General features: G+C 45.7%; 2 protein-coding genes across 5 annotated transcripts in view; one reads left to right on the forward strand and one right to left on the reverse strand.

Moving 5' to 3' along the window:
* The first annotated feature begins 3,291 nt into the window (after nucleotides 1–3,291).
* MRPS25 (mitochondrial ribosomal protein S25) lies at nucleotides 3,292–26,000 on the forward strand. 2 transcript variants are annotated; one of them, XM_067755580.1, is made up of 6 exons: nucleotides 3,292–3,562; nucleotides 8,090–8,196; nucleotides 16,021–16,108; nucleotides 18,996–19,086; nucleotides 22,590–22,653; nucleotides 23,283–26,000. In XM_067755580.1, exons 1-6 carry the CDS (start codon nucleotides 3,429–3,431, stop codon nucleotides 23,327–23,329), a joined length of 531 nt encoding a protein of 176 aa, XP_067611681.1. In that variant the 5' UTR covers nucleotides 3,292–3,428; the 3' UTR covers nucleotides 23,330–26,000. The 2 variants fall into 2 exon arrangements, with proteins under 2 accessions (XP_067611681.1, XP_067611682.1); XM_067755581.1 differs by lacking the exons at nucleotides 18,996–19,086; nucleotides 22,590–22,653; nucleotides 23,283–26,000 and adding an exon at nucleotides 16,745–17,009 and having other exon boundaries at nucleotides 3,296–3,562.
* Nucleotides 19,299–27,418, reverse strand: part of NR2C2 (nuclear receptor subfamily 2 group C member 2) — an 82,926-nt gene continuing 74,806 nt past the window's right edge. For all 3 annotated transcript variants that reach the window (XM_067755577.1, XM_067755576.1, XM_067755578.1), the window contains one exon: nucleotides 19,299–25,294. In XM_067755577.1, coding sequence (XP_067611678.1) covers nucleotides 25,120–25,294 — 175 coding nt within the window. In that variant the 3' untranslated portion in view covers nucleotides 19,299–25,119. The remainder of the gene's footprint in view (nucleotides 25,295–27,418) is intronic.

Raw genomic sequence — 27,418 nt, forward strand, 5'->3', positions numbered from 1 at the left:
TGGTTTTAAAAAATACTTCAGAAAGGACTTCTGGCTTCAGCTCAGGCATACAAAGAGTTTGGCAGTTGTCACTCCTGTCCTTACCACAAGGAAAAGCTGGGCAAACTGAAAGTCAGTGACTCTTTGGATCCATCAGAGAACTGAGTTTGCAGGGCCTACTGCCACCTAGAAATGTGGAGAGGTGAATGCAGAATCGCAGCCAAGATCTGCTTACCTGAAGCAGAAGCCACTGGAGCCAGAGCTGCTAGGAGAACTCGCTGAATTGCTGGAGGCTGAGTGTGGACTAGCATGGGAGTAAGAAACCCCTGGGGGTCAGCCTAAGGACACCCCACACTCTCGGGTTTTACATCCTGGAACCCCACCTGGTTTTCATAGCTAATTGCTTTGGCGGGGAAAGGGGGAAGAGTTACCTTTGTAAAATAAACTCAGCATTCTCCATAACAAAGGCCTGTTGGGGGGCTGGGAGGTTTACCAGAGTCTAACCCCACGTGGGGAAGGGCATTTCACACTAGTCCCCTCTAGCCTTCCTGTCTCATCCAAGTGTGGGGAGGGTAAAATTGAAAACTCATGTTTTTCTATACATTCTACTCATACACTCTTCTGACACTAAATACGGGGTTTTTGTTTTTGATTTTTGCGGTACGCGGGCCTCACTGCTGTGGCCTCTCCCGTTGCGGAGCACAGGCTCCGGACGCGAAGGCTCAGCAGCCATGGCTCACGGGCCCAGCCGCTCTGCAGCACATGGGATCTTCCCGGACCGGGGCACGAACCCGTGTCCCCTGCATCGGCAGGCGGACTCTCAACCACTGCGCCACCAGGGAAGCCCAATACGGGACGGGTGGGGTTTCCACAACGACCAATTCTCCAACACCAGCTGGGTGTCCAACAATTCAGTTCAATTCTGACACTGTCTACCTGGAGTTACCATCAGATCCCACACGTTAAGGGCTCAGTCCACCAAGACTGCCCCTCCACTTCAGATGCCAATCACAAGTGCGGGCCTCGGGTACTTCTGACTTTCTATGAATCAGGGGTTTCTACAACTCCTCCTTGGTTTCGATAATTTGCTATAATGGCTCACAGAACTCAGGGAAACAGTTCACTTACTAGATTATTGGTTTATTGTAAAAGAAGACAACTTAGGAACAGCCAGACGGAAGAGATGCATAGGGCAAGGTATAGGAAGGGGTGTGGAGCTCCCATGCCCCCCTCTGGGCACATCACTCTCCAGCACCATGGTGTGTTCACCAACTTGGAAGCTCTCCAACTCCCTAAATTAGGGTTTTTATAATGAAGGCTTTATTACATAGGCGTGATTGATTGAATCTTTTGGCCATTAGCGATTAACTCAACCCTTAGCCCCTTACCTTCCTGGAGGTCAGAGGTTGAAAGGGGCTTGTTATGAATAACAAAAGCCACTCCTTTCACCTTCATCTTTCCAGAGCTGTTTCAGGAACAGGGACAAAAATTAGATATGACAAAAGAAGCTCCTATCACTCTTATCATTAAGGAAATTATAAGAGTTTTAGGAGCTCTGGCCAGGAGCTGGGAACAAAGACCAAACATATTTCTTATTCTTTATCACAGAGGGGGATTCAGAGACAGGAAGGTCATAGCCCAAGGACACAGACCCACTAAAATACTGAAATTTCACCATAAAATTACAGAATGCTTCCCTGCTACCACACCTTACTACCACACCAACAGAACTCCAGTATAAGGATGCATTACAGCTAAAAGAGCTACAAAACACAGACTCTAGGGAAGCCCAAAGTCAAGAGAGACAAAAACAGACACTAGAGGAATTTGAAGCCTCTGGGGCCTACAGCTACAGCAAACAAACACAGCTCTACTTCTAGCCAGAATAACATAACCCCTCATAGTAGAGGCTTATTTACCTCAGTTCCTATTACCTAATACAGCCAATAATGTCTCACTTCCAACAAAAAATTTTAAGTGTGCTAAAAAAGGTAAGGGAAAACCCCACAGTCTGATAAGACAAAGCACATATCAGAACCAGATTCAGATATTACACAGATGTTGGTGTTATCAGATAGAAAACTAAATGATTAATATGTTAAAGAGTCCAGTGGTAAAAGTAAATAATATGCAAGAACAGATGGGTAATGTCAGCAGAGATAAGGAAACTCTAAGAAAGATTGAAAGGAAATGCTAGAAATAAAAAAGACTAACAAACAATGCCTCTGATGAGCTCATCAGTTGACACAGCCAAGGAAAGAATCAGTGAGTCTGGAGATAGGTCAATAGAAACTTCCCTACTGCAAAGCAGAGGGAAAAAAGAATGAAAAAAACCCAAAAACACCGAATAGAACATCCAAGAACTATGGGACAATTTCAGAAGAGGTAAAACATGCATAATTGGAATACCAGAAGGAGAAAAAAAACGAGAGACTAAAGAAAAATATTTAAAGTAATAATGGTCAAGAACTTTCCAAAATTAATGACAGTCACTACACCACAGGTCCAGGAAGCTCAGAGAACACCAAGCAGTATAAATACCAAAAATATACACCTAGGTATATCTTATTCAAACTCTATAAACCAAAGACAAACTTGAAAGAAACCAGAAGAAAAAACCATCTTACCTATAGTGGAAAAAAGAGAGCTGACTACTCATCAGAAACCATGCAAGAGGAGAGTGGAGTGAAATAAAGTGTTGAAAGATGCCTCCCAACCCCCAACCTAGAATTCTATATCTGGCAAAATTATCCTTCAAAAGTGAAGGAGAACGTTCTCAGATCAGTAGGAAATGCATCTCATCCACCTTTTGCTTTTCAAGAAATTGAGGTCCAGAGCTCTCAAGTGGCTAAACTAGAAAGGAGTGGATCCCAAAATCTCCTTTTTTTTTTTCCTTTTTGCAAGTCAGGTTTTTAATTTTGTTTTTTTTTTTAAGTCAATGTTAGAAATTGCTTAGTTCTAACCCTTCACTTTAAAACTGGAGAAGTTGAGAGAGCAAAACTGACATATTTGAGGTTGAACAGAAAGTTACTAGCCGACTTGGTGTTCAAACTCAGCTCTCCTGAATTATTTCCTACTGTAAGTTTGTTGTCTGAATGATTGAGTTTGAGCCTATATAAAATATTTTCCCCTGGCGGAGGGGAGAAAGACTTGATTCACAAATCGTGAAAACCTTAACGTTCCAACAGGAGCTTTAACGCTTAGGCGTACGTGCCGGCTCCCACCGCCCCCGCCTAAGGAAAACTCTGCCAGCCAGTACTACAAGTCCCAGGCCGCTCCGCGGCGCGCGCGCTGCCCGCCGGGAAGCGTCTCCTGTGAGTCTGCGCGGGAAGTGGAAATCGGCGCTGAGGAGAAGCGGCGAGAGGGCCGCCCGGGCGGCGTCAGCTTAGCTCGTCTCTACGCGTTGCTGGGCTCGCGGCCGGTGGTCCGGCCCCTCCGCCGCAGCCGCCATGCCCATGAAGGGCCGCTTCCCGATACTCCGCACCCTGCAGTACCTGGGCCAGGGGGACATAGTGTTCAAGGAGTCGGTGAAGGTCATGACGGTGAACTACAATACGCACGGGGAGTTGGGCGAGGGCGCCAGGTCAGTCCGAGCCGCCGGGTCCCACCAATAACTTGCGAGTCATTGAGACCCGGCGCTGCGCTGGCGCCAGGGCCCCCATTGCACGGACGGGCAGCTGCCCCGGGGTTCCACAGCAGAAGAGGACCTGAGGGCCTCGTCGCGCCGGGTGGGGGCGGCGCTGACGGGGAGGCCGAAGCCTCCTCAGCCACCCGTGCCCCGCGGGCGGCGCGCGGTCCGGGTGGAGACCAGCCCGGGGCGACCGACCCGCTGGGGTCCGGGCTCTTCCACCTGCTGGCTTTGGGAGAGTTGCTTTTCCTCAGTGTTGCGACCGGGGTGATACCTATGTTTCAGGGCCGATTTGGGGGTGCATGGCAGGGGTAACAGCTGCTGGCATTTATTGAGTCCTCGTACGTGCAGCGCGTTTCTGAATGCTCCTCGTGCACTAGCTCGTTTGATTTCTACAGAAACCTCGCTGTTCTCTTCACTCCAGGGATGAAGGAACGCAGGAGGTTAAGGAACTGGCTTGTCCAGGGTACCATAGTCAGCTGGTGAGGGTTCTCGAAGGACTCGTGACCCTTAGAGTGAAGGGACTGTGAGCTGCGCAGCGGCCCCCGCCCCAACTTCTTAATGCTTTTCAGCCCGCAGCAGAGTCGGGACTCATTGAATGGATTTGCAAGTGAAAGGTTTGAACTGAACCTCGAGGCAGCAGCAGTGCTTTGGGCTTTTCAGGTGTTAGGCATAAATTTACTGAGTGCCTCGTGCTGTTGCTGGGAATTCAAGTCCTGTCTTACAGAAACTTTGGGATTGGGTGTGTGGGATGGATCAGAGTGAGCCTGGAGAGCAACTCCCTGTGGAGGGTGGTCCCACCATGGCGCGGCCTTCAGTGCAGGGCTGTTCAGGAGAGCCAGCAGCTACCCCCTAGCCGTTTGCTTTCCACAGGTCAACGCAAGAACTTGAACCTACTTGGCGTGGGGTCAGCTGGGATGAGGGCTTCCTAGAAGACTCAGTCTTAGGGCTGAATAGGCACCCAGATACTCCTGCATAACCAACTTTGCATCCATCCATCCATCCATCCGCACCAGGAGTCACAGGGCAGAGGCCAGGCAGGTACAAACAAAGGAGAGAGACAGTCTGGATGGGCCTGCAGTAAACTGAAAACGTGCCCTGCCTCACGGGGCCATTCACTGCTTGGCTACATCTTAGCTCTTTGGGCTCCATGGAGAATTTCTGACCTGTCAAGGAGCCAGAAATTCAGATTTTTATGTAAATCTGTGGTTTTTAAATGGTCAGCCAATCAAAATAGGCCTGCACATACTCGCATGCTCAAGTATTTTCATACTCTCTGGGTAAATAGGAGCCAAACAGCCATTCTGTGTTTCACTGTTCCTAGTGATAAGGGCTTGACTGTCCCACCGGTGCCCTTCGGGTTTGAGCCTGTCAGACTTGCTCTTTGTAGCCCCACCGGCCTTTCTTTGCTTGTTCATGTGCCCTCAGCACTTCATCTGGCCCTCCATTCCAAGTGCCAGTGGCCAGTACAGCACCTGGCTAGCAAGTCTTAGGGTATTTGCTGGGTGTGTGGGGAGCTGCCTTATTCAGAGTCTGAGAGCTAAGTTCCTCCTCACCTCTGCCAGGTGTTCTTGCCCTTAAGATGCAATGGGAGAAGTAGTAACAGCTGCTGGAATTTATTGAGTTCTGTGTCCAGCCTTGTGCCTCAGGATCCAGGTGAATTTGATAGTGATGGAGCCCAATGCTCACAGCCCTGATTGTTTGACTTACTGGTCATGTGACCCAGGGCAGTTTACTTTTCTGGCCGTTTTTAAAAAATTAATTAATTAATTAATTTTTGGCTGCGTTGGGTCTTCATTGCTGCACGCGGGCTTTCTCTAGTTGTGAAGACCTGCATATGTCTTTTTGAATTATGGTTTTCTCTTGGCATATGCCCAGTAGTGGGATTGCTGGGTCATATGGTAATTATTTTTAGTTTTTTAAGGAACCTCCATACTGTTCTCCATATTGGCTGTATCAATTTACATTCTCACCAACAGTGCAAGAGGGTTCCCTTTTCTCCACACCAGCATTTATTGTTTGTAGATTTTCTGATGATGCCCTTTCTAACCCGTGTGAGGTGATACTCACTGTAGGTGATACCTCGTTGTTTTTTTAAAATTTATTTATTTTTGGCTACGTTGGGTCTTTGTTGCTGTGCGTGGGCTTTCTCTAGTTCTGGGGAGTGGGGGCTACTCTTCGTTGCGGTGTGTGTGCTTCTCACTGCAGTGGCTTCTTGTTGTGGAGCACGGGCTCTAGGCGCACAGGCTTAGTAGTTGTGGTGCACGGGCTTAGTTGCTCTGCGGCATGTGGGATCTTCCCAGGCTCGAATCTGTGTCCCCTGCTTTGGCAGGCAGATTCTTAACCACTGTGCCGCCAGGGAAGCCCCCTCATTGTAGTTTTGATTTGCATTTCTTTAATAATTAGTGATGTTGAGTATCTTTTCATATGCTTCTTGGCCATCTGTAGTCCATTGATTCGTTTGCAAATATTTTCTCCCATTCTGAGGGTTGTCTTTTCGTCTTGTTTATGGTTTCCTTTGCTGTGCCAAAGCTTTTAAGTTTCATTAGGTCCCATTTGTTTATTTTTGTTTTTATTTCCATTACTCTAGGAGGTGGGTCAGAAAAGATCTTGCTGTGTTTTATGTCCAAGAGTGTTCTTCCTATGTTTTCCTCTAAGAGTTTTATAGTGCCTAGTCTTACATTTAGGTCTTTAATCCATTTGGAGTTTATTTTTGTGTATGGTGTTAGGGAGTGTTCTAATTTCATTCTTTTTTTTATATATAAATTTATTTTTTTTTAATTTTTTAATTTTTGGCTGTGTTGGGTCTTCGTTGCCACATGTGGGCTTTCTCTGGTTGTGGTGAGCGGGGGCTACTCTCGGTTGCGGTGCACAGGCTTCTCGTTGCAGTGGCTTCTCTTGTTGTGGAGCACGGGCTCTAGGCACAGGGCTTCAGTAGTTGTGGCACGCGGGCTCAGTAGTTGTGGTACGTGAGCTCTAGAGCGCAGGCTCAGTAGTTGTGGTGCACGGGCTTAGTTGCTCCGCGGCATGCGGGAACCTTCCCGGGTCAGGGCTCTAACCCGTGTCCCCTGCATTGGCAGACAGATTCTTAACCACTGCACCACCTGGCAAGCCCTAATTTCATTCTTTTACATGAAGCTGTCCAGTTTTCCCAGCACCACTTATTGAAGAGGCTGTCTTTTCTCCATTGTATATCCTCCAGAGGCAACAACTTTCAACTCTAACCATTTGATTAGAGTTTTACTCCCATATAGTTAAATACCATACTTAGAGAGCTCCTTACTTTCTTAGCTTTAGGCTTTATCTGTTGACTTGTCACTGTGGAAGGCAAGGATTTAGCTCTTCAAGAAGCATTGCTGTTCGCTACCGCAGCACATGCATACTACTCGACGCCCCCCCATCCTCCCAATATAGTCATTTAAGAATTTTGGATAAATCAGTATTCACTGTTAAATTATTATGACTTTGTAAACACTGTACACAGTTGAGTCAAATACTTTGATTATTTTTCCTTTTTGTTTTTGCAGTTTTTTGTTTTCCCTGGAGTTATTGTCATTGCTTTTGTTTTAACTGCAGATTCTGCCCCAATTATGGACATCTCCCCAAGCAAATGTCACACAGTCAGACCTTCTGTTGATCCTGTCTTTTTCTTCTTGAGACTAAACTACAAGCTGCTATCTGGACTGGTTGTCCTGCGTTGCCATCATGTTGGCATAAACACTGAGGCACACAGCAGTAACTTGCTCTGGGTTATATACAGCTGGGAAGTGGTGAAGCCAGGCAACCATGCTTCTACCCGTGTACCACTCGCACCTTTCCATCGTCTGGTATGGGGAGCAGGGTGGCAGCAGGAAGCAGAGAATGCATTTAAATTCGGGTCATTGGGGAGGCTTTAATCAAGAGACTAATTGCAAAGGTGCAGGCAGAATCTTAACCACTGTGCCACCAGGGAAATCCCTTGCAAAGGTTTTAATGTAATCAAATTTATCTGTGTTTTAAACCTTCTGAGTTTAGAGGTTTCTCCACTCCTTGATTGTAAAAGTATTCCCCATGTTTGTTTTCATGGTTTCATTTATTTTTAAATTGTGGTATAATTTACATAAAGTGCTCACCTGTAGATACACAGCTTCTCATATGAGTACACTGTGCAGCTGTCACACCAATCAAGACCGAGGACATTTCATGGTTTCATTTTTATATATATACTTCTGTTTTGGTGAGTTTTAGGCTAATATGCAACATGAGGTAGGAATATAGATTTCTTTTCCCTAAAATGACAAACCAAGAGTCCCAACACCCACATTCAGACAACACGTTAGTGGATTCCTGAGACCTGCTTTTCCTACCTCCACCTTTTCGCGGGGGGGGCAGGGTCCTCTTAGAATCTGATGAGAGTTCTGGACTTTCTCTTTAGAAGAACATACAGGTGCATACAATTTTAGGTTAAAAACTCTCATGGGTTTAATTTCTTCTGTTTTGCAGGAAATTCGTGTTTTTCAACATACCTCAGATCCAGTATAAGAACCCCTGGGTACAGATCATGATGTTTAAGAACATGACGCCAACACCCTTCCTGCGGTTCTATTTAGGTGAGCGCAGGGCCCTCTGCCATGGCCCAGGCCTGACTTGCCTCCCATGTTCCTCCTGTGTGGCAGTCAGCGGGGGCTGAGATGGGAGCACTTGTAAACCTACGTTGGTCCTGTCACCTTGGCTGTTATACCTGGCACACAGTGACTGCACAGATCTGGTCTGTCCCTCTCCAGCCGCATCTCCTGTTGCTGCCACATCTCCTACATATGCCTCATGTCATATGGGCTAGTCTTTCCAAATTCCCTTGCTGCACTGTGCTTTGTTGCCTTTGCTCATGTCGGTTCCTTTGCTGGAAATCCCCTTTCTACTTTTCTTTGCTTAATTAAAAAATAAATCCTTTGGGACTCAGCTTGGGCACCATTTCACTCAGGAAACCTTACCTACACCTTAGATTGGACTCTCCCTTCTCTCAGGGCACGTCTCTCAGTGCTGGCCACATTCTCTTGAACAGTGTATGTGTCTGCGTGTGTCCTCTATGGACCATATGCATTTACATGATGCTCTCCTGTCCCTGTGAGGAGCAAACATGAAGATGTATTCAGTTAAATTGGGCTCAGTGCCTGGAAGTCAGAAGACCATATATTCTAGCCCAACTCTCTACTCAGTCATTCTGATCCTGAGCGAGTAGTGTTCCCACTTACATATTTCTAGGGGAAGGCAAAACATCTTCCTTACACGGTTACGAGAATCAAATGAAGTATAGACTGGGAAATTCGTCAGGAAAGAAAATGATGATGTTCTTTCATTCATTCAGCAAATATGTATCAACTTCCTGTTAGGACCCAGGCACTGTTCCAGGTGCTTGGGGTGTCAGGGGGCCATACAAACAAAGATCTCTAGCCTTGTAGAGATGATATTCCAGCAGGAGGAGATAGAATGAACAAGAAACTCAATAACATGGTTTGTTAGAAGATGAGTGCTATGGAGAAAAGAAAAATAGAGCAAGGTGGAGGCGAGGAGAATGGTGGTCGTTGGCAATTTCGTGTATATATTTCGTGTTGGCGTTTTAAAAAATTAACTTTATTGAGGTATAATTTACCCATAATAAAATGGACAGGTCTCACGTGCATGGAGTGATGAGTTCTGATAGATGTGACGGGCCTGTGTCACTGTTTCCCAGTGAAGCCCCAAAAAGTCTCCCAGTACTGCTTTCCAGTTCCCAGTCCCAAGAGGGGCAACCACTGTTAGCAGTTCTTTTTTTTTTTTTTGGCCGCACTGTACAGCTTGTGGAATCTTAGTTCCCTGACCAGGGATTGAACCCAGGCCCTCAGCAGTGAGCACAGTCCTAACCACTGGGGCCGCCAGGGAATTCCCTCTGTTAGCAGTTCTTTCACCATAGACTAGTTAGTTTTGTTTCAGAACCTAATATAGAATCTCACAGTATACGTTCTTTTGTGTCTGGTTTTCACTTGTCTTTTTGAGATTCATCCACGTTATGTGTATCAGTAGCTTACTCATTTTTATTGCTGCATAGTGCTCCATTATCAGAACATACCACAGTTTATCCATTTATTTGTTGATGAACATTTGGGTTTTCTATAGATGCCAAGACAGAGCTACAAGTATGAGGTTTATTGGAGATGGGGGGCAGGCAGGGAGTCTTCAGATGGCAAAGCACGTCTGACATCTCTGGAAGGAGGTCTGGCCAGGAGACGCCTCAGATGAGAAAGTCGGGGCTGGTCGGTAGGAAGCTCTGGCTGCGTGTTGGGCAGAAGCGGCAGGTCCTGGACGTGGACCTGGGAGAGCCGGGTGGGCTTGGCTCTGCTGCTGCTGCAGCGGGTCTCAGAGACTCCTGCAAGGAGGGTCTTGCTCGAGGTGGGTGTTAGCGGCTGCCTGCCGAGGGTGGTTTTGGGAAGGTGCATGTCGCTGTGGACCTAGGTGTTCAGTTCTCCTGGGCACAGGCTCAGGATGGGCTTGCTGGGCCACAGAATAGGCACATGACCTTAGAAACCACCCAGACAGGCCTCCAAAATGGTTATGCCATTTGTCTCTGCAGTCCACAGGGTGAGGGGTCCTGCTGGCCCCCCATCCTCACCCAAACTGGTCCTATTGCTCATCTGCATTTCCTGTGGCTGCTGTAAGATCACCACGAGGTTGGTGGCTTAAAGCAATACAGATTTCTCATCTTAGTTTTGTAGGTTTGAAGTCCAACATGGGCTAAAATCAAGGTGTTCGCAGAGCCTTCCTTCCTGGAGGCGCTAGGGATGAATCCATTTCCATGCCTTTTCCAGCTTCTAGAGGCCCCCACATTCTTAATTTATTTATTTTTAAATTCTTTCTTTCTGTCTTATTTTTGGCTGTGTTGGGTCTAAGTTGCTGCACGTGGGCTTTCTCTAGTTTCGGCGAGTGGGGACTGCTTTTCTTTGTGGTGCGTGGGCTTCTCATTGCGGTGGCTTTTCTTGTTACGGAGCATGGGCTCTAGGCGTGCGGGCTTCAGTAGTTGTGGCTCGCGGGCTGTAGAGCACAGGCTCAGTAGTTGTGGTGCATGGGCTTAGTTGCTCTGCGGCATGTGGGATCTTCCCAGACCAGGGCTTGAACTCGTGTCCCCTGCACGGGCAGGCGGATCCTTAACCACTGCGCCACGAGGGAAGCCCGAGACCCCTACATGCTTTGGCTCGTGGTCCCTTCCTCCATCCTCGAAGCCAGCTGTGTTCGTGTCTGGCCCTCTCCAACAGTCACACGTCCCTCTGACCACAGCCCAGGAGGGTCTCCAACTTTAAGGACCTTGTGATTAATGGGACTGTAAGATTATCCAGGAGAATCTCCCCATTTCTGGGTCCTTAGGTATAATTTCTTCTGTAGAGGCCCCTTGGCCACGTCAGGTGTCATATTCACAAGTTCTGGGGGACTAGGTGGGGGTATCTTTGGGGGCCATTCTTGTCATCACATAAGTCTTTTCAGCCATTCCAGTGCCTGTATATCTCCTTGACATTTTAATTTGCATTTCCCTGTATCTTTCCATGTGCTTATTGGCCATTCATTTATTTCTTTTGTAAAGAGTCTGTTTGGATCTTTCGTCCATTAAAAAAAAAAAAAGTGGGGGGCTTCCCTGGTGGCGCAGTGGTTGAGAGTCCACCTGCCAATGCAGGGGACACGGGTTCGTGCCCCGGTCTGGGAAGATCCCACATGCCGCGGAGCGGCTGGGCCCGTGAGCCATGGCCACTGAGCCTACGCGTCCGGAGCCTGTGCTCCGCAACGGGAGAGGCCACAACAGTGAGAGGCCTGCGTACCGCAAAAAAAAAAAAAAAAAAGTGGGGGCTCTTTTCTTGTTGAGTTGTTCATATATTCTGTATTCGGTTCCTTTGTGAGATGTATTGTGAATATTTTCTGTCTGTGGCTGCCTTTTCATTTTCTTAATGGTGTCTTTTGAAGAGCAGAAATTTTAATTTTGATGAATTCCATCTTATCAGTTGTTTTCTTTTATGTTTAGTACTTTTTATGTCCTGTCCAAGAAATCTCTGCCTACCCCAAAGTCACAAAGATTTTTCTCCTGTGTTTCAAAACTGGGAGAGTCCTAGATTTACATTTCGGTCTATGATCTCGTTATTTGTGTATTAAGTGAGATAAGGATTGAGGTTCATTTTAGGTGTTTTAGATTTGGGATATTCAGCTGTTATAGCACCATTTGTTGAAAGACAGTGCTTCCCCTTATTTAATTTCCTTGGCACCTTTGTCAGAAAAATTGACCATGAATGGATAAACAAAATCCGTATATTCACTCAGTGGAATATTATTCAGCCATGAAAAGATAAACAAAATCCGTATATTCACTCAGTGGAATATTATTCAGCCATGAAAAGAAATGAAGTACTGGCACATGCTACAACACGAATGAACCTTGAAAACATGCCAACGGAAAGAAGGCAGATGCAAAAGGCCATATAGTGTATGATTCCATTTGTGTGAGGTGTCCAGAACAGACAAAGCCATAGGGATAGGAAGTGGTTGTCAGGGGCTGGGGCTGGGGTGGTGTGGGGAATAGGAAGTGACTGCTTAATGGGTACAGGGTTTCTGTTTGGAGTCATGAGAAAGTGCTGGAACCTAGATAGTGGTGATGGATGCACAACATTGTGAAGGCATTAAAAACCACCAAATTTTACACTTTAAGCTGGTTAAAATGGGAGAATTCCCTAGAGGTCCAGTGGTTAGGACTCCGTGCTTTCACTGCCAAGGGAGCGGGTTTAATCCCTGGTCAGGGAACTGAGATCCTGCAAGCTGCATGGCACAGCAAAAAAAAAAAGAAGTATAATTGATGTACAGTAATATTATGTAAGTTACAGGTGTACAATATAGTGATTCACAATTTTTAAAGGTTATACTCCATTTATAGTTGTTATAAAATATTGGCTATATTCCCCATATTGTACAGTATATCTTTGTAGCTTATTTTATATATAATAAATATATATATAATAGTTTGTACCTCTTACTCCCCTACCCCTATGTTTCCCCTCCCTCCTTCCCTCTCCCCACTGGTAAACACTAGTTTGTTCTATCTGTGAGTCTGCTTCTTTTTTGTTATATTCACAAGTCTGTTGTATTTTTTAGATTCCAAAAATAAGTGCTATCATACAGTATTTGTCTTTCTCTGTCTGACTTAATTTCACTTCGCATAATGCCCTCCAAGTCCATCTGTGTTGCTGCAGATGGAAAATTTCATTCTTTTTTTATGGCTAAGTAATATCCCATTGTGTGTGTGTATAGTACATCTTTATGCATTCATCTGTTGATGGGCATTTAGGATGCTTCCATAGCTTGGCAATTATAAATAATGCTGCTTTAAATATTGGGGTGCATGTATCTTTTTGAATTAGTGTGGTTTTTTTCGGGTATATACTCAGGAGTGGAATTGCTGGGTCATGTGGTGGTTCTATTTTTAGTTTTTTGAGAAACCTCCATACTGCACCGGTATACATTCCCACCAACTGTGTACAAGGGTCCCCTTTTCTCCACATCCTCACCAACCTTTGTTATTTGTGGTCTTTTTGATGAATGCCATTCTGACAGGTGTGAGGTGATATATGTCATTGTGGTTTTTTGAGTTGCATTTCCCTGATGATTAGGTATCTTGAGCATCTTTTAATGTGCTTGTTGGCCATCTGCATTTCCTTTTGGAAAAATGTCTATGCAGTTCTCCTGCCCATCTTTTAATCAGGTGAAGTATTTATTTATTTACTTGGCTGTGCCAGGTGTTTGTTGCCACAAACTTTTAGTTGCAGCATGCGAACTCTTAGTTGCAGCATGTGGGCTCTAGTTCCCTGACTAGGGATCGAACTTGGGCCCCTTGCATTGGGAGCACAGAGTCTTAATCACTGGACCACCAGGGAAGTCCCTCATTTTGTTTTATGTTTTCCTTTGCTGTACAGAAGCTTTTTTTTTTTTTTTGGCGGTACGCAGGCCTCTCACTGTTGTGGCCTCTCCCATCGCGGAGCACAGGCTCCAGACACGTAGGCCCAGCGGCCATGGCTCACAGGCCCAGCTGCTCCGCGGCATGTGGGATCTTCCCGGACCGGGGCATGAACCCATGTCCCCTGCATCGGCAGGCGGACTCGCAACCACTGCGCCACCAGGGAAGCCCCTGTACAGAAGCTTTTAAATTTAATTAGGTCCCATTTGTTTATTTTTGCTTTTATTTCCTTTGTTTTAGGAGACAGGTCCCCCCAAAATATTGCTGCGATTTATTTCAAAGAGTGTTCTATGTTTTTTCTAGGAATTTTATGGTAGCTAGTGTTTATATTTAGGTCTTTAATCCATATTATTTTTGTAGATGGTGTTAGAAAATGTTTTAATTTCATTCTTTTACATGTAGGTGTCCAGTTTTCTCAGCACCACTTATTGAAGAGAGTGTCTTTTCTCTATTGTATGTTCTTGCCTTCTTTCTGGTAGATTAATTGACCATAAATGCGTGGGTTTATTTCTAGGCTCCCTGTTCTGTTCCACTGGTCTATGTGTCTGGTTTTTTTTGTGCCAGTACCTTGCAGTTTTGAATACTGTAGCTTTCTGGTGTAGTCTGAAGTCAGAGAGCATGATTCCTCCAGCTCTGTTCTTCTTTCTTAAGATTGTTTTGGCTATTCGAGTTTATTTCTGAACTCTTCATCCTCTTTAACTGAGCTGTATGTCTGTCCTTATGCTAATAGCACACTGTCTTGGTTTTTGTATTTCATGATATGTCTTAAGGTCAGGAAGTGTAAATCCAACTTTGTTCCCCACCCCCCCTTTTTTTTCCAAGATTAATTTGGCCCTTGTAGGTTCTTTGCATTTCCATTCTGACTTTAAATCTGCTTGCCAGTTTCTAGAAAAAAAGCTTGCTGGGATTTTGTTCGGAATTATAGATCACTGAGGATAATGGACATTTAAAAAAAATAAATTTATTTTTGGCTGCACTGGGTCTTCGTTGCTATGCACTGGCTTTCTCTAGTTGCGGCGAGCGGGGGCTACTCTTTGTTGTGGTGCGTGGGCTTCTCATTGCAGTGGCTTCTCTTGTTGCGGAGCATGGGATCTAGGCACGCGGGCTCAGTAGTTGTGGTGCACAGGCTTAGTTGCTCCGTGGCATTTGGCATCTTCCTGGACCAGGGCTCGAACCCTTGTCCCCTGCATTGGCAGGTGGATTCTTAATCACTGCACTGCCAGGGAAGTCCCTGGACATTTTAATAATATTGAGTATGTTTTGTGACTACTGTAAATGGTATTTTTAAAATTTTCATTTTTCAGTTCTTTGGTTAGCACCAAACAACTTTGTAGAAGTACCGCTGATTTTGTACATGGGCCTTGTGTCTTGCAATCTTGGTAATTCATATTTCTAGAAGTTTTTATTTTCTAAATTCCTTAGGATTTTCTACATACACAGTCATTACATGTGCAAATAAAATTCTTCCTTTCCAATCATTTAATTATTTTTGTGTGTGTCTTAATTCACTAGCTGATGTGGCTGTAAAATTTTGCATTTTTACTAGTAATTTAGGAAAGTTCCAGCTACTCTGCATCCTCACTAGCACTTGGTATTGTGTTTAAAAAAATTTTAGCCACCTTAATATCTCACTGTAGTTTTATTTTGTATTTTCCTAATGACTGATGATATTGAGTATCTTTTCATGTGCTTATTATTATCCATTTTTGTTGTTGTTAAATGTTTATTCAGATATTTTGCCCATTTTTTCTTTGGATTGTCTTTTTGACATTGAATTGTGAGAGTTCTTTAGTCAGGCTACAGGTCCTTTATCAGATATATGCTCTTCTTCCTCACTGAGTTGTCTTGTCATCTTTGCTGAAAATAAGTTGACCATAAATTTAGTAAGAGTTTATTTCTAGACTCAGTTCAGTTCCATTGCTCTAGGCTGTTCTTTTGCTCAGTACCACACAGACTTGATTACTGTAGCCTGTGGTAAAATTGAAATTGGGAAGTGAATGTTCGCCCATTTTCTTGTTTGTCAAGGTTGTTTTGGCTGTTTCGGGTCCTCTGCATTAATTTTAGGCTCAATTTTTCAGTTTTCTACAAAAACACCTGCTAGGATTTTTGATAGGGATTGACTGAATCCATAGACTGATTTGGGGAGGATTGCCATCTTAACAATATTAAATCTTTCTATCCATGAACATGGAGTTTCTATTTAAAATAGTATGCATGCTTTTGTACATACCTAAAGTTTATGTGTGCTCACATCTAAAGAAATACGGAAAAAGGGCAGCATAATTGGTTACATAAACACTTGTTTGACCATTAAAATGTTTCTCCTCTAAAAGCAAATCCCAAATCACCACCATTTGAGGCCAGGGAGTGTCTTGCTGTGTTCTCAGCTTTCTTTCCCTCTTCCTCCTGTTTCCAGATTCCGGGGAGCAAGTCCTTGTGGACGTGGAGACCAAGAGCAATAAGGAGATCATGGAGCACATCAAAAAGATTCTGGGGAAGAATGAGTGAGTTGTTGGGCTTGACCTGGAGAGGTGCAAACGTCTTGGCCCAGAGATTTGAGAGGGAGGAGATGGGCATGCTGGGAGGGGTGTTGAGAGGGCGGACTCTGGCAGGAGCCTCGGATGCTGACCAGAGAGTGGGCCGGAGTCTGTGCGCCTGAACCTCTGAGCTGCAGCTCCCTGCACCGTGAAGACAAAGATGGTCCTTTCCTCCTGGGTCCACGGGAAGCTGAGAGGCATCTGAAATGTGCGCCCTTGTGGCTGTGACCATGTCCCTCTTGGGGAATCTCAGCTTGGAGCTAGTGGGTGACCAACCCCAGGGCCTGCTGTGACACATTCCTTTTCTTCCCATGAATGGAGGGAGGGAAGATGGGAAAGTCTGTCTTGAGAAAGCGCACGAAGGCACTTCAGGCCCCTTGGTCCTGATTGCCTGTCCTCAGAGCTGGGGTCACCCCTTGCTACCCTTCACCAGGGTGCAGGCCTTCCTGCGCACTCCCAAGCCCCGGAGGCCCGGGGGGAGTAGGGAGCAGCGTAGGAGGTCTCCCTGGCAGATGCTGGGGCTCACAGCTGAGAAGTCCCCCACTTCCCAGCAGCTTGGAGCTGTGTCACCCACGCCTTGTTGCTGTCTGTGTTCTTTGGCAGGGAAACCCTCGAGAGAGAGGAGCAGGAGAAAAAACAGCTTTCTCACCCAGCCCACTTTGGCCCCCGAAAGTATTGCCTGCGGGAGTGCATCTGTGAGGTGGAGGGGCAGGTGCCCTGCCCGGGCCTGGTGCCATTGCCCAGGGAAATGACAGGGAAGTACAAAGCAGCTCTGAAAGCCAGTGCCCAAGACTGAGGCCCCAGAAAAGCCCCTGGTCCTATTCCCCGAAAGACTGAAAATCTCTTTGCAATAAAAGGGTCTCCTTTACACACTTGTGTAAAAGTGTATGGGGGGGAGGGGAGGAGTTGGGCTGTAGCCAAGCTGCCCAGTGAACACCCTGCGCCATCAGGGCAATAAATGCTTCAGGATCACTGAGCAGTGTGGCATGAATCCGGTCTGATAGGCCTTTGTAGGGAGGGAAGGTGTAAGGCCGCAGCCTGGTGACATCTCGTCTCAGTCCTGCAGCCCTTTCCTGGTCTCTACTGGCTTCGACTCTTCTTCCAGGCCTTGCTCTGGAGAATAATGAAGAACTGCCACGTCGCGGTCTGGCCGGAGCTGTCTGGCTGGTGGTATAGACGTCCTCTCCAGTCAGGCTCTTTGGGATTTTTCAGAAATCCCAGGGCAAGCCTGTGTGCAGCGCTCGCTTTTTAAACTAAAGCCAACTGACCACTGGGGCGAGGCTGTGCCAGAGGCCAAGAGGTCCCAGTGGAGGCTCAGACCTGCCTCCCTGGCAAGGAGAGGGCGCCCCCTGGTGGAGGGCGCTACCCTCTGGCTTGGTCAGCCTTCATTTACTGAGTTTTGGAAGAGGGTATGAGGTGTCACTGGGGGTCTGCCTGGGAGTTCTTTCCTCACAGGACACTGATGTTGCTGTCACTTCAGTTGTATTGGTTTCATTCCTCAGGAGACACCAGGGCCCTCTAGGGTCACCTTAAGATTAGGTTTACTTGGTCAGGAGTGAAGGACTTGGGCTGAAGCCAAAAGCTCCCTGTGAGATGGGAAGAAAGGTAGTCCTTGTCCCAGTGTGCGACTGGGATGTTTTATATAAGTGTTGCAGACTACCTCATTAAATTGGGGGAAGTTTGGCTCCTTTCACATATGGTGCTCAGGTTATGTGATTTTGTACCAGACCTGTGTTCGGGGTGATGGTGTAAACGTCAGGGTTGGGGGGAGGTGGGCATGTGGGTCTGATGTATAATGGGTAGCTGTCCTGAATGACCACAGGCTTATGAGGGTTGTTTAACTGAAATTCAACACTTTGGTGCTCTCTCCCCCGTCACCATTTCCGAGGGCGGCTAGAAAAACCTGTCCCCCATCCTAATCCCTCCCTGGGTGCTGGTCTCAGTTCCTGCCATGTTTCTGATACTGCTCCCAGCTGGTGGCAGCCATGGCCTTCACAGTGGCTGACTGGGCTTTTCAGAAAGAGTTGGTTCCTCTTGGCCTTGTCTCCAGAGCTAGTGAGACAGAAGGACTTACAGAAATGGCCCTTCCCTCCATGGTCCACAGGGCGCCCCCAGGGTTGCTAAATAGGAGGATCGCCCTGAACTAAGCTAGTTTTTGACCCCTCTTTAGAGAGAGAATAAATGTCCAGTGCCTGACACGATGGTGCTGCTGTTACTGTTTGCGTGGACTATTTTATAGGTAGCAGGTAACATGCATGGAGATAAACACCACTGGGGGGCATTATTCCTTTGTCATCTATTTCCTACTTTATTAGTGGTAAAAAGATGGGTTTAAATTTACAAAAATGGGAAGAAATTAGTAGAGAAGATTGCTATGAGGATCTTTTTAATTTTATTTTTTTATATAGCAGGTTCTTATTAGTTACCATTTTATATAAGTGTGTATGTCAATCCCAGTCCTCTCATATGAGGATCTTGTAATTGACACATTTTCTTAATTCTGTCTGCATAAGCAGTGTTCACCAGATGGTTTTTGGCCTTGTTCTACTGAAGTGACCAGTTTTCTTCTCATCTTGAGTTCTACCTGGCAAAGCCACTTAAAGCTATTTGGCTGCCTGTGGGTTCTGCCATGAATCTGACTTTGGACCTTAGAATCCTCATCTGTAAAATGAGAGGTCAGATGACATAATGAGCAAGTTCTAAACTTCTGAAACTTTAAGAAGACGTTTTTACCCTGGATAGCAAATATCCTTACAGGAAGCGTCTGCCGGTTTGAGGCCTGGCTCTGTGCACATTTGTCTGTGCCAGCGATCTGTGCGTCCAGAGGCCCAAGCTGTGCTCTGCTCTGCTCCGGGAAAGTCTGCGTGGCTTCTGGACACCATACCAAGGAGTGGCTCCACTGGGAGGACGCAGAGGGGATGGTCCCGCCAGCATTTTCGTTAAAGGTATTTACAATCCAGTGGACCAATCAAATGGACCATCAAGGGCTAAGTCACTTTTGGGCAAGGCTAAGGTGGGGTGCAAGCTGTAGGGGTCTGACGACCAGGGTGCCTCCTTGTCACCTACCTGGGGTTCAGGCAGAGCATTCTGGGTGCCTCTGGGGGTCAGGCGTTACCGATGTTACTATTACGAGGAGAAATGAGGAGCAGGATGCACATTAGTTTTTAATTCACTTTAATAGTATAAACCTCTTTTAGGTAGTAGTATTAAGCCACAACAATAATGCCACATTGAAACAGCATTTAATAAAATGCATAAAGCTAACTCATGCACTGCAATACTCTATATACAAACACAACAATGCAGATTCTTCGAGACTGAAGACATTGATTAGATATAAAATTCAGTTTAAAAAGAACATGCTGTTTTTTAAATGCCATCGCATAAACAAAGCTGATTTCAAGCTATACAGCTTTCGACAGATTTTAAACCTGGAATTAAAATGTGATGGCATAAACAATATTTTCTATATTGTGAAGGGCAGAGGTTACAGAAACGGTCCCAAAAATCTAACACCCAAATTTTCCTTTAACACACTTCTTTTGAAAGGGCTGGTAGTGCAGCTACATTTTAACAGACAGCTCCAAACTACAGGTAAAAACTATGGTTTGTACTATGAAAATGTGCAGTTTTCAGTTATAAAACTAGTTGGACACTGGTTTACAAGATAATTGGGAGAACGGAGAGAGTGTAGAAAAATACTCCAGCACTTGAGTTGTGTGTGGCAGCAGCATTTAGAATCCATGAGTGCTCTGGTTGTTAAAATGATAATTGACTACACTTTCCTAAAGAAAAGCCATTTTTAATGTAAAGACTACCATTTCTAATTGTTATCCAAGTGTTAAGCTTTATCACAGTCTGTCAATCGATAAATATTGCTGAGCTTTTTTTCCCAGCATTATTATCAGAATTATTATTGGCTTCTTAACTGAAAGTATAGCTGGGCATTAAAAATATCTCAGACATTCCTCACCCCCAAGATACTTTTTTTAAACTCACAGTTTAATTATTCTTAGATTAAAGTTAAGGTAAATAGCCCCAAAGGAACACTTTTAAAGATTCATTTAGAGACTGTCAGGCTTCCACTTGTTTTAACTGGAGAGCCACGTTCAAATAGTGCGATTGTCACGACAGGCAAGGACACGGGAAAGGTCGAACAATCACTGTGGGATGAGGCCAGTGAAGTAGCAGGAGCTTTTGTCACATCAAAGCTATGGGAAGCTGAAGGCTAAACGACCCACCATCTCACAAAAGGCACCGAGTACTGTGGTCTCAATGAAGTATTTTCAAACATTTCAGTAAGCTTATTTTTTTTAAAAAGTAACCTGTGGATTACGTGAGTTTTTGCAGTTATCCAGTGATTTCTTTCAGCAGGCCAGCTTTCAACCTTCCCACCATTCAGGTCTCTGCTTACCAGGTGCATGAGCAACTATTGCTGGGCTGGGCCCTGGCTCCTGAGTGCTGTATCTCAGTTAAAGCCCGATTAATGGGAAAATTCCTCAGAATAGACCTGGACAAGGAAAATTTGGCATTTGTAGCTTTAAGGGTATTATACATCTGTATAAAAATGCAATTTTTATCTGAAATTTAAAAATTTTAGAATCATAATTCATAGAAAGGAATAAGGTCAGTGGATTTCGTTCACATGCTATATATACAGTTAGATAATTTAAGATTTGTAATTTGTATACCATAGAAATCAGCCATCAACATTCATGCTTCCTAGAGAATAGAAAGCAATGTTATCCTGCCAGGGCCTTTCTGTCTGGAACTTGCCCTGGTGCAGAGTGGACACTGACCTCAGGGCCTTTCCCAGCCAGGCTCACCCAAAGGAAAATGGAGTTAAAGTCTCAGCAAATCCATCCTGCTGAGGGGACCATGGAACACCCACATCAATTTACTGTAGAAACTCTATCATAGATTCTCTGTAAAACAAAAGGGAAGTCTGGATACGTGGCTACATGTCTGTATACATAATATATACATCTATGTACACATACGCTATATACACTGTACATATAGAGAAGGTATAAACACATGTACATTCAGTCAGTCACACAAGCCTATAAATCTGTACACACACAATGCCGCCGAAGGGACCCCAGGGCTGAACACACAGAAGTGCCTGCTGGTGGGAGGCACAGGTGAGGAGGCCCAGGACTCTGTGTACAAAAGACTCATCCCACTCGGTCATGATGCGGAGCTAGCTTTGCAAATTTAACATCAAAGTTAAGACATTTTCCAAGAGCCGCACAACCTATGGAGAATGGAAGTGGGACAGTGAAGGATGTGAGTGTGTGCCCTGCTTTCTCCGGCCTTTCCAGGCTTTGAAGGGCACCATCCTCCAAAATAAAGGTGAGCATCAGAAGATGCCGCCTTTCATGACCTGGACTCAGAAGAGTTGTAATGTCACCTTCAGCCCCATTGCACATAAGGCCACTTCCACTGGAAAGTGGGCAATGCGTTTCCAGGCTCTAATCTGATCAGGCCCTGGAACTTGGATCCCCATCCAAAGGCTGCTTGTCAGGCAGAGGGCAGGGCTGGGAGCAAGACTGCTCTGCTTGGTGTTCCCTCAAAGGATCAGGATAAAGAGCACTAGGTACAACGAGAGCCCTTCTAGTTCTTGGCTCCCTGCCGTGGCTACCCCCAAACAAGCTAGAAAGCCAGTATGCAGTGTGGCTACAGCCCTGTGCCCCAGCGAGGGTGCTGCCGCCACATCGATCAGGGAGCCATTGGTAGCCGTGTCCATTGCCACCACCTTGGGAGAGAGTCTGCATTTAATACTGACGCTGACAGGCTAGAAAACGATCCCTCTTGAGGGCGATTACATAACATCTTACAAGTGACTACACCTGAAATTAAATATAAAAACTCAAACAACAAAAGAACCCTGACCACAGCCTCAAGGCAGAGGTTAGACAATAAATAAGGTAGCCTCCCCGCCCCACCCCCAAACACACATACACACACACACACACACACACACAAATCAGAAGGGTGGTAACATACTTCCTTAAAAATACTTTCAAGGAATAACATGGAAAATATTTGCTTGAGTAATTTGGTCTTTTTCTACATCTCTTCCGGTCCTGTTTTATGATTATATGTAATGAACTCCACAAATTTCAATAGATAACTGTCCAACATTATCTGAAATACCGATGGAAAAGAGCCCACTTCGTCAAGAAGCAGTGGTGTACGTCTGTCCCCACCTCCCTTAGGTACTTTCCTCACGGAGGGAGGGGTGGCTGGGCCAGGATTTTCGTGGCAAAGAATCCTGATCCTGGCTTATTTCACTCAGATGCAGACTACTCAGGGCTGGTCTCACTGTACTAAATCAGAGTTTCAAAAACTACTAACAAGGGTTAAAAGCCTGGTCAAAGTTGAGCCCAAATATTTACTTGCAATCTCTTTAAATAATTCTTGACTCTGGGTTTCTTTTAACCAGTTTGACAAGAGAGAATGGACCTGCTGTCAAAGGCTTGAGATGATCTGGAGTGGCGAGAATTCAGGTAGTGTGGAGCTGATTTTTACGGAAAAGTCCACTTCAAAGTAAGGCCAAGGGGATCTAGGAAACTAATGAGGAGTGTTCAAAGCCCAAAATGGTCCACTAGAATCAGCCATCAGCAGTGAAGGGACTCAGGGAGCAGGACCAGCTTAGAATCAGCTTTTCTCCCGAGCTGTCCTGCTGGAGTGGGGCATATGCTTATCCAGGTGTTCACTGGCTCCCTGCTGGTACCACCTTCTGTTCCCAGCAGAGACTTCAGTCTAGGTCTTGGCTAAGCTGCCCTCATACCTTAGCAACCTGAGTGTAAAAGCCTCACAGACACAGGACGCCCAGGGCAGCCGGCCAGTGTGGACCTTTTCACCATCACCGAGAGCTCAGACCTGAAAGATGTGTGACACAATACGTGTTCCCAGGGAGCTGCTACAGGATCAACAGACATGCTTACATCCAAAGTCAAAAGAACAGAAAAACAGGCAACTCGCTATGTAAGATGCACACAAGTGCTACAAAATACCCTCTGCGAAAATCCTTAGCCACTTTTTGCCTTAATTTTGAAACTTAAATCACTTCAAAGTTAGAAAACCAAAAATTTAAGCTGTCAAAATTAAATCCTTCCCATTAATTTTATAACAGGTACCCCCACTATTCTCCAAAATTTGCTCCCAAGGCATGAACGATAAATGACATAATCAGATCCAAACAGGAATTTCCAAGTTGGAGACACTGTTCCCACTGATTCCCACTAATGACTTCCATCAGTGCCGCCGCCAACTGCGGAATAGAGTCCCGTCTTGCCATAAGCCCGTGGCGGCAGCCCGGCACCCACCTTGCTCTCCTCAGCTTCACACGGCCGTGGATGCCTGGAGGCAGGGGAGTGAGTGCACTGGGGTCTTTTGGGGTATCATCTGATCAAAAGGTTCCAGAAATACAAGTTTAGCCTCACACTGTATTTTCTTAATCTGGGCTACACAGAAAGAAAGTACAGGTACCTGAGGCAGCCTTGCTACTTTTCCCAAATGGAAATGTGAGCTGCTGCTTCACAACCAGGGGAACTATGGGCGCTTTTCTCCAACTAAACTTCCCAATAACCGCATTCTGTTCTTGTAAACAATGGTCACTATCACTTACAAGGAGAAAGAAGATGATAACTTTGGGGATTAAAGGTTGTTTTTAAGGAGCATGCAGCCTGCTTCTACATCCATCATGTAAAACGCTCCAGAGTTCGTCTGCTGGCACACCGGGGGAACCCAAGTGCGTGGTACGCCAGGATCATTGAGAGACCTGCTGACAGAGGTGCTGAGCCTGGAGACACTGAGAAACATGCCACTCAGCTCCACCACACCTGCTGCCTGGGCAGGCAGCAAGACCCGCACCACAGTCCACCTCCCAGTTCGGACCGAAGTGCAGGAACACAGGCCCTTCCCAAGGGTTATTTGGGATGGAAACTGCTGAGAAGGGAGCCCTCGCACTCCTCCACCTGAAAAACATGCAACCCCCCGCCACACTGTAGTCGGGAGGTCCCGGCAAGGGTTCAGAATGCTCACCTTGCACTTTTTGGTCAGAACGCTCCAACTGCTGTAAGTGATGGAGGTGATTCGTGGATGTTTTCAGTTGCTGCAGGAATTGGCAGTTAACATCTTACTGGTTTAATCCAATTCTGAGAACCAGTCACCAGAAGAGGCCCGAGTTCAGAGGAGCCTGCAGATGCCCGTCACAGACCAGGACCAGAGGTCAGGGAGCCTGACAAGCATCAGCTCTGGCCGAGGAAGCTTCGAATTCAGGTCACCATGATTGTGCCACCACACTCCCCCTGACTGCACGTACAATAAGCTGCATCTTCATTCATTCCCGGGAATTTAGCTCTACACCAGCAACATGTGCGTACAGTTAGGAATGACGCCTTCCTTCCTTAAGCATAAATGATTGTCTCCTGTAACCCTATTGCATTTTCACAGAAATCATTAGTATTTCGGCAAAAGACATACACAGTTTTCCATTTGCCCTGCACACAGGCAAGATGTTGCTAACATTACACATTGATAAGAAGTGCTTAGAAAGTGCTAATATCATTACCCTGGTAATTAGTAGCTATTATTTCCAAGGACGTTTTTAATATATACACACATACTGTTGTTCTCTTAGGTTCTTTTAGTTTTCTTTAACTAGTCTGACGTTATAAAACTTTGCTTTTTTTTTGCCCTTTGAGAATTTCTAAATAAAAACTGAGTTAAAAGATTGTTCCAAAATCTGCTGCTTCATCAAAAGGCATTAAAACATTTCTTATGGCAGGAAAGGATCCTACTAGTCTTTTAGTTGCTACTGTCTGGGATTAACAGATAAGAAGAAACCAGGTAGGAAATAGCTAAGATACTGGAAATATTTGCACATACCAAAATACCACTACTTATTTTCTTTGTATTTGAGCGGTCCTGGGCGGATCCTGTGCTCCTCGGCAGGTGCGAGGTGTGCGCTATAGGCTGGCTCCGGTGATCTGGCCGTTATACTCTGCTGTCTCCATCTTGAGGATGTAGGGGATTATGCTGTCTATTGAAACATTGCCGATGAGACCAGTAAAAAAAAGTTCTTCTGTTATGTTGGAGCTCATCAGCCTGAGTGCTGGCAGGCGGACGAGAATCCGGGCCAACCTGTAAGAGGAAGGGTCATTAGAGAAAGGGGGGTTCGCTGCACTTCAGACTTCACCCTGGATAGGCTCCCAGGGGCCCTGTCTGCACTGCTCGGAACTGAACCAAACAAACACATTCACTGTCCCACCCTTGCTTTTCTGATTTCAACAGTTCCTCTTGTAGGAGTTTATCATGAGTGCAAAGATTATGTACAGATATGTTCCCTTCATTGTTTATAACGACTCTCCTCAGCCCCACCAAAATGAAAAATCTGAAAACCTGTCAGTGGAGGGTAGGTTAAAATAAAGTATGGTGCCTCCATATAATGAATCACTACATATTCATTAAAGAGGATAATAAAGGTCTATATCCACTGATAAGAATTCCATGACATACAGCTGAATAAAAACTTAAAAGAAGGATGTGAGGGCTTCCCTGGTGGCTCAGCGGTTAAGAATTCACCTGCCAATGCAGGGGACATGGGTTCAAGCCCTGGTCCAGGAAGATCCCACATGCTGCAGAGCAACTAAGCCCGTGTGCCACAACTTCTGAGCCTACGTGCCACAACTACTGAAGCCTGCGCGCCTAGAGTCTGTGTTCCGCGACGAGAAGTCACCGCAACGAGAAGCCTGCGCACCACCACGAAGGGTAGCCTCCGCTCACCGCAACTAGAGAAAGCCGGCGCGCAGCAACGAAGACCGAAGGCAGCCAAAAATAAAAAATAAAAGAGGATGTGAAACAGCAAGTACAGCGTGACCTCACTTGCGTATATTCCTTTGTACGTATGTGTGTAAATAAAGTACTTGGAAGGATGGTCACCAGAATGCTAATGGTTGACCTCTGGGTACTGGGATTTGAAGTGATTATATCAATTAAAACTTTTTCTATATTGCTCTAATTTCCAGTGTTCTTTTAGCATTGTAATTAAAAATAAAGCAATAAGATTTTTATTTGGAAGGAACCCCGGGAGGGCACACCATGACCCTGTCCTGGCAGGTCACTGAACACTATCTGAAGCATCTCGTGGATGGGCCATTTCCATAGCCAGCACCCAGAGCGGTGGGCACCAGGACGCAAACTGCAGGCCAGCCCAGTCTTGAAACGACTGATATTTTCATAAGTAGGGAAATGATGAAATTATGGCATCTCCTTAGCCATGGAAAATGATTTAGAAGAATGTATACATGCCCACTGAATATTAAGTGAAAAAAAGGTCACGAAACCTTATTTTCTATTTTCTGATTCCAGTTGCACATACTAAGAAATTACTGGAAGTAAATACATAAAACGTTAACAGGGAAGTGGTATTTACAAAGAGCTAAAAGTTTTCTTTTTGCTTTCCAGAATGTTCTAATTTTTTCTACACTGAATGTTATTTTTGAAAGGGGAAAATATATTTGTATTATGAAAGCAGTATTCCAGCACCATCATCCATTTGCCCAGCCATGGTGTCTGGCAGGGCACCCAAAGGTGCCAAGGGGCCGACAGGCTGAAGGGTCTCGGAAGTCAGCAAAGGCCAGTCAGGGGGGATATCTAGCTGGGCCTTAGACGCTGGCTAAGGTTCCTATCAGCAGAGATGCAAAGGATGGGAGAGGATTTCAGGAGGAACAAACAGCATGAGAAAAGGCCTAAGGATGGGACAGAGTAAAGCAATGACTGTATAAACAGGACGCAACCATTCTAGGGCCTTTTCTTTGGGAACTGAGTGTTCCCGAGTGCTATGAGAGAGCGCCCCTGCTCTCATTTCTGGCCCCAAATCACCTACCTGGCTTGCCCTCTTCTCCCCCAGGGTCCTTGACTGGACCAGGAGTAGTGATTCAGGAATTTTTCAGAAACATGTACTTTCAAAGGCCAGAGAGCTGCCATCGTCAAGGCAATTCTTGTGTGCTGGTGCTCTGCCAGCAGCCCCAGAGGAGCCTTTTCAGCCTCTTCTGGCCACAGGCTCTGTGTGGATTGGGCCCAGAGCCTTCTCAGGGGACAGCACGCCCACACGCCTGGCTGTATGAGCTCTGGTGTGGGTGTGTTACCACTTTGTATGCAATGAGACTGAAACCATTCTAGATTCATTGTGAGGTCTTCAGTGACTCCAGTAGAAAATGGATCCTGCTTTGGCAAAAGCTGTGTCTGGCCATGGCGGCGTGCCTA

The sequence above is a fragment of the Pseudorca crassidens genome, chromosome 10 (assembly GCF_039906515.1).
Source record: "Pseudorca crassidens isolate mPseCra1 chromosome 10, mPseCra1.hap1, whole genome shotgun sequence".
NCBI lineage: Eukaryota > Metazoa > Chordata > Mammalia > Artiodactyla > Delphinidae > Pseudorca > Pseudorca crassidens.